At 44.9% G+C, this 5874-nt stretch overlaps 1 protein-coding gene across 1 annotated transcript; it reads left to right on the top strand.

The window, feature by feature from the left end:
- Positions 1–4842: 4842 nt before the first annotated feature.
- Positions 4843–5526, top strand: LOC147501485 (uncharacterized). The gene has a single exon (XM_086604316.1). It carries the CDS (start codon positions 4843–4845, stop codon positions 5524–5526), a length of 684 nt encoding a protein of 227 aa, XP_086460442.1.
- Positions 5527–5874: the final 348 nt, after the last annotated feature.

The raw sequence follows: 5874 nt of genomic DNA, 5'->3' as shown, positions 1-5874 counted from the left end.
ATTATTAGGAATATAATATCTCCTAATATCTCAATATCAAATGTGTCAAAAAAATGACACATCAAGGTCAAATCTTTTTCTTGAATAATGACCGCTAAATTATCTGAAACTTTCCTGACATTTTATTACTATATGTGTCCCTATAATATCTGGCATAAAGCGTAAGTATGACAAATAATCCACCGATCCCACAATCAAAGCCCCGATATATATATATCTTTTACACACTACTCGGCGTCCAAATCTAAATTAGATAATGACCATCCAAGTTATATAATATCGATGATATTTTATTCTTATATTTGTCATATAAACAAACATGAAAAAAACTGGAAAAGTCAACATTAGCGATCAACGGTCGAAAAAGGCAATGGTCAATGATCAAAGTCAACGGTCAACGATCAAAGGTCAAAGGTCAACCCATCATGGTCGCATGATCAAACTCAACATGTCAAAGTCAAAGTCAGCAGATGCCATGTGGTCAAAGTCAAAAGTCAACCGTCAAAGTCAACGGTCGATGGTCAAAGTCAAGTCGTAAATATCGTCAAAAAGTCAAACTATCGTTTCCATATTCGACGGGTTCGTAGTCATAGCCAGTGGTTAAGTAAATTTAAGGAAAGGTGCGTGGTTCATGGCTCATGGCTAAAGGTCATGGATTCGGACCCAACTGGCCAAAACCAAACCTTAAAACCCGAAAGTCTAAACATTGAAGGACCCATTTAGATCTATTTTACGTCCTATGGACTGGCCCCAAGCAATATTATAAATTGGCCCAAAACAGTTAAGTGATCGGGCCCAAAGGAAACTAATTAAACTGGTCCAACACACAAATGGTTCGGCCCATCAATTTAACTGAACTGGTCCACAAATTAAAACAAAACCGGGCCCAAATAGCTAATAGAATTTGGCCCATACAACTAAAACAAACCGGGCCCAAAAACTTAAACATTTCGGCCCAAGCAACAAATGAAATTAGACCGGCCCAAAAACTGAAACCGACCCAGGCCCAAGCCCAATATGGGTTACTGTTCATCTTCTCCAATTTTCCTCCACCACCAGCAGCCCAAATTTCCGGCCACCACCATCTCCCATTTCATCAAGTCGGTTTCCCTCCTCATGAAAACCCTTTAAACTTTAACAAAAGCCAAAACCGAAAATCATACAATCAACACTCTTTCTAAATCTAGATCTGAAAATCGTGACCGCCATTAATGGCTTCCCTAAGCTCTCCATCAACACTCTCCAGCACCCGCTCATCCCCCCACTACAATCAAACATAAATCCAACCACAATCCAACCAAAACAATCAACAAAACAATCAAAAACATTTAAAATCGATTTACTGGAGGACGTCTGGGCGTGCTGCCATTGATGGACTCTCAAGCTTCGAACTCACCCCAACCCGCATACAACAACAGCCCAACATCCATCCCTAAACACCGTTCAATCAACATACTTCACCCATCCACCCCCGACAGTTTAACCATCGATAACAACCAACAAAATACCCAACAGTTTAACAGCATTCAAGCCATGGACGACCACTGTTTATTTGGGCTCACGCCGCCATTAACGGGCCCAAATCAAACGTCGACAGTTTCATCTCAGTTTCCCGAGTTTCAACCGTTCGGACAGTTTCACTAATCACCCAAAAACAATAACCAATATTTAACTAGTTTAATAATACCGAGACACAACGAAAAAGAATGAACAAATAAAACGATTTCAGTATACCGGTGAAGTAGAAAAACGAACTACTCACAGATTAAAACCCAAACGAATCCCTCCTGGTCCGGCCCGTCGTATTTCCAACGCCTTCCAACGATTAACGAAATTTCTCCGCCTTCCATTTTAATATATTTTATTCTTTATGAACCCTATTCTAGAAAAATGTGTTTTATATCTTGGGTCAAAACGAGCCCTAACACTAACTTCGCTCCAAACCCCGTATCCGATCCCAGTCCAATCAAGGCCAATTTTGAAAATAAATAAATAAATAATTAATAAATAAAAAAATCGTATTTAAAAATCACGGGCGTTACATATGAAGACAACATCGAGGAAAGGAGATGAGAGAAGGGGGGAAAGCCGTGTTATCATTGGGAAGGGGCGAAGATCGCGGAAGGTCTAAGGCATCGGACAAAGGGCGGTGGGAATTGGGGGGATACTATTTTGCGTCGGGAGGGAGAGAGCGAGTCGAGGTCGGGGAGTATAGAGAGAAAAATCGATGGGGATCTGAACCAAAAGATTGAATCGGGATTGAGTGAAATATTGTCACGATTCGAGAATGTCTGTGCAGAGCTATGAAAAATGCTGAAGCAAACCGGAGAAAATACGTAAGTAAAGCCTTATTCAGGCTTACCATCAAATACGGAACCATGAGATGAATGAATGCTAAGCGCTTAAGTGGCTGGTACAGAGGATGATAGGGAAGGGTTTACTGAAGGAGTTTACAGCGGGGAAAGGGAAAGAGGAGCAAGTGCCCGATCAAGGGAGGATACTAGGGACAATCAATGTCATTTTCAGCGGGGAGATTTTGAGTCATAACGGCCACTAGGATAGAATAAGACGAACTGCAAGAATACAACAAGTTAATGAGGCATCGGGGCAGTTGCGGCCTGCACCAGGGTCAGCGACTGAACAGGGAAGCATCATGTTTACTGACGCGGACTTGAAGGCGGTTGACTCCCTGCATGAGGACGCGTTGGTGATCACCGTGGCATTGGGCAATTGCATGGTGAAAAGAGTGTTGGTTGATTGCGGCAGCACTGAGGACTTGTTGTTCCGAGGAACCATGGAGGAGATGAAGATCGACAGGAAACAGTTGAGACCATCACAAAAAAATTTGTACAGGTTCAATGGAAGTATGACTGAGCCTTTAGGAGAACTCTTGCTCCCTGTAACAACGGGGCCGGTGACAATGTTCTCTCGATTCAAGGTGGTGGACGCCGGTTCGCAGTACAACGCCATATATTCTAGGGAGGCAGTGGATTCACAAGATGAAGGTGGTGCCTTCCACCTATTACCAAGTGATTGATTCCCCACCCCAGCAGGGATGTTCGAGGTCCATGGAGATCAAGTGATGGCGAGCTAGGAATAGTCATCAGGGGACGGTGAAGAGGATGATCCGAGGCGATGAAGGAGAGACCTCGAACCCTAGAAAGAGGCAAGCATAACAATTACAGTATGCCTCTGCGGAGGGGAAGACGGAGTCGCCGGCGGTACCAAAGACTCTTGATGAGATTGAGATAGTGAATGTGGGGGTGGGGGTGGGGGAGGAAGAGAAGTTTACATCAATAAGGTCTAGTTTGCCTGAAGAGTGGAAAAAATAAACCGATAAAATTTCTTTATGAAAATAAGGATATCTTTGCTTGGGCAATTGAAGACATCACCGGACTAGACCCTGAGTTCGCATGTCACCACTTGCACACGAGGGAGGATGCTAAACCTATGAGGCAAAAGATGAGAAGCGTTAGGCCGAAGTATGCAGAGGGGATCCGCGAGGCGGTTGCAAGGTTGAAAGGAGCTGAAATAATACGGGAAGTGGAGTTCACAGAGTGGTTATCCAACATTGTCGCGGTACCAAAAAAGAACGGGAAAGTCTGTATGTGCGTCGATTTTACAGATGTCAATTCAGAGTGCCCTAAAGACAGTTATCCTATGCCGCGGGTTGACGAGCTAGTGGACCGGACGGCGGGATTCAAGATATTCCCGTTCATGAATGCGTCCATGGGGTATAACTAGGTCGCGATGTATGGACCCGATCAGGAGAAGATACGTCATTTATAGTAGAAGGAGGCATGTATTGTTACACGAGGATGCCTTTCGGTTTGAAGAATGTCGGGGTCACTTTCCAACGGCTGAGAGAAAAATTGTTCGAGAGCAAGATTCGAAAAAGAATCGAAATATATATAGATGACATGGTGGAAAAGATTATGTCGGAGGAGGAGCACATAGAGGGACTGAGGGAGACATTTAACATATTGCGGGCACACAACTTAAAGCTCAATCCAGAGAAGTGCACATTTGGGGTGACCATCGGGAAGTTTCTGGGATACATTGTGACTCATCGAGGAATCCAACCCTGAGCAAATACAAGCACTGATAGAGATGCCTTCGCCTCAGAATGTTAAAGAAGTATAGCGGCTGGCCGGAAAGAGTCGCGACATTGCTAAGTCATCGGACAAGTGTAGACCGCTGTATAGGCTACTAAGGAAGACTCCTGACTTCACTTAGACGGCCGAATGCGAGGAAGCGTTTCAAGAACTGAAAGGTTATTTACTTATTTGGGCAAGGCGCCTTTGCTGTCTTGGACAGAACAATACTCGGTCAGTTCGGTCCTCGTCCGAGTGATGGACAAGGTAGAAAAGCCGGTGTACTTCCAGAGTAAAACCTTGTTGGATGCGGAGACAAGGTATAGTAGAGTGGAGAAATACGCTTTGGCATTGATATTCTTGGCACTGAAGTTGAAACCTTACTTCGAGGCACATTCGGTGGTGGTAGTGACAAATCTGCCCCTTAAGCAAGCACTGAAAACAGAGAAATTTGGAAGGATGCTAAAATGGGTAGTAATGCTGAGTGCGTATGAAGTTCAATATCAAATAAGGACTGTGGAAAAGGCACATGCAGTGGTTGAGTTCTTAGCAGAGTTCCCAGCAGAGGATCCTACGTGGGGGGAGGAGATGGTTATGGAGCCTGAATACGAGGGTAAGCCAGACTTGCTAGATCCATGGGATAAAAGGAATGGATGGAGAGTGTTTGCGGATGGGGTCGGCTACTGATGCATGCAGCAGCATAGGCGTCATATTAGTTACACTAGATAATGACAGGATTGCGTTGTCTATGAAGTTGGGGTTTGTGGCAACCAATAATGAGTTAGAATATGAAGCAGTGATAGCGGGATTGGGGATGGCAGAGGATTTGGGGGTGAACGAGTTGACGGTGTATTCAGATTTAAATTTGGTAGTGTGTCAGACGAATGGAGGATTTGTGGCTAGGTGTGAACGAATGTCAATGTATTTGGAAGTAGTACACAATAGAGCGGCGAAGTTCAAGAAGATCAGGTTCCTACATCTCGGTCGTGGTGAAAATAGGCATGCGGACGCTCTGGCTTATGTCGCGGTTGCAATACCCGGGTCAGAAGAGAGGACCATAAAAGTAAGGAGGTTGGAGAAGCCAAGTATCGAGAAGGTGAACGAAATACACCAGACTGGGGAAGGTACTGGAGGATGGATGAACCCGATCAAGCATTTTCTATCAGGGGGAGAGGTGATTGATAACAAAGAAAGGAGAAGATTGGAGCAGACTTCGCGGAGGTACACGTTGGTAGAAGGGGAGATGTACCGAAAGAATTTTGATGGACCGCTGTTGAGGTGCCTGGGACCGGGACTTGGCGCAGGAGGTATTGGCATAATTGCATGCGGGGGACTATGGGAGTCACTCTGCGGGAAGGACTACAGCCCATCGGCTGCTGACGCAAGGGTATTTCTGGCCTCATATGAAAAGGGACGCAGTAGAATTCGTTAAGAAGTGTGGAAAATGTTAGAGGTTTTCCCAGTTAATATTTGCTCCAGCAGAGCCGTTACACAACGTGTCGAGTCCGTGGCCGTTCGCTATGTGGGCCATGGCCAGCGGGAAGAGAAGGTTCATGCTAGCCGCCATAGATTATTTTACCAAATGGATAGAGGCAGTGACCTTGCAGCAGGTCAAGGAGGAGCAAGTGATTAAGTTTCTATGGGAAAACATCATATGCCGGTTTGGATTGCCGCACTCCATCAGAGCAGATAATGGAACACAGTTCACGGGGTCGAAGGTAAAAGAGTTCTTGTAGGCTTATCATGTGAAACAAGGGTTCTCGGCTCCCTACAATCTCGA

The sequence above is a fragment of the Coptis chinensis genome, chromosome 4 (genome assembly GCF_015680905.1).
Source record: "Coptis chinensis isolate HL-2020 chromosome 4, ASM1568090v1, whole genome shotgun sequence".
Taxonomy (NCBI): Eukaryota; Viridiplantae; Streptophyta; class Magnoliopsida; order Ranunculales; family Ranunculaceae; genus Coptis; species Coptis chinensis.
This window is presented reverse-complemented; position numbering and strand designations above follow the sequence as displayed.

What these genes read in the sequence shown, in the direction of transcription:
- LOC147501485 (XM_086604316.1), top strand. Translation starts at nt 4,843, where the DNA reads ATGAAGTTGGGGTTTGTGGCAACCAATAATGAGTTAGAATATGAAGCA.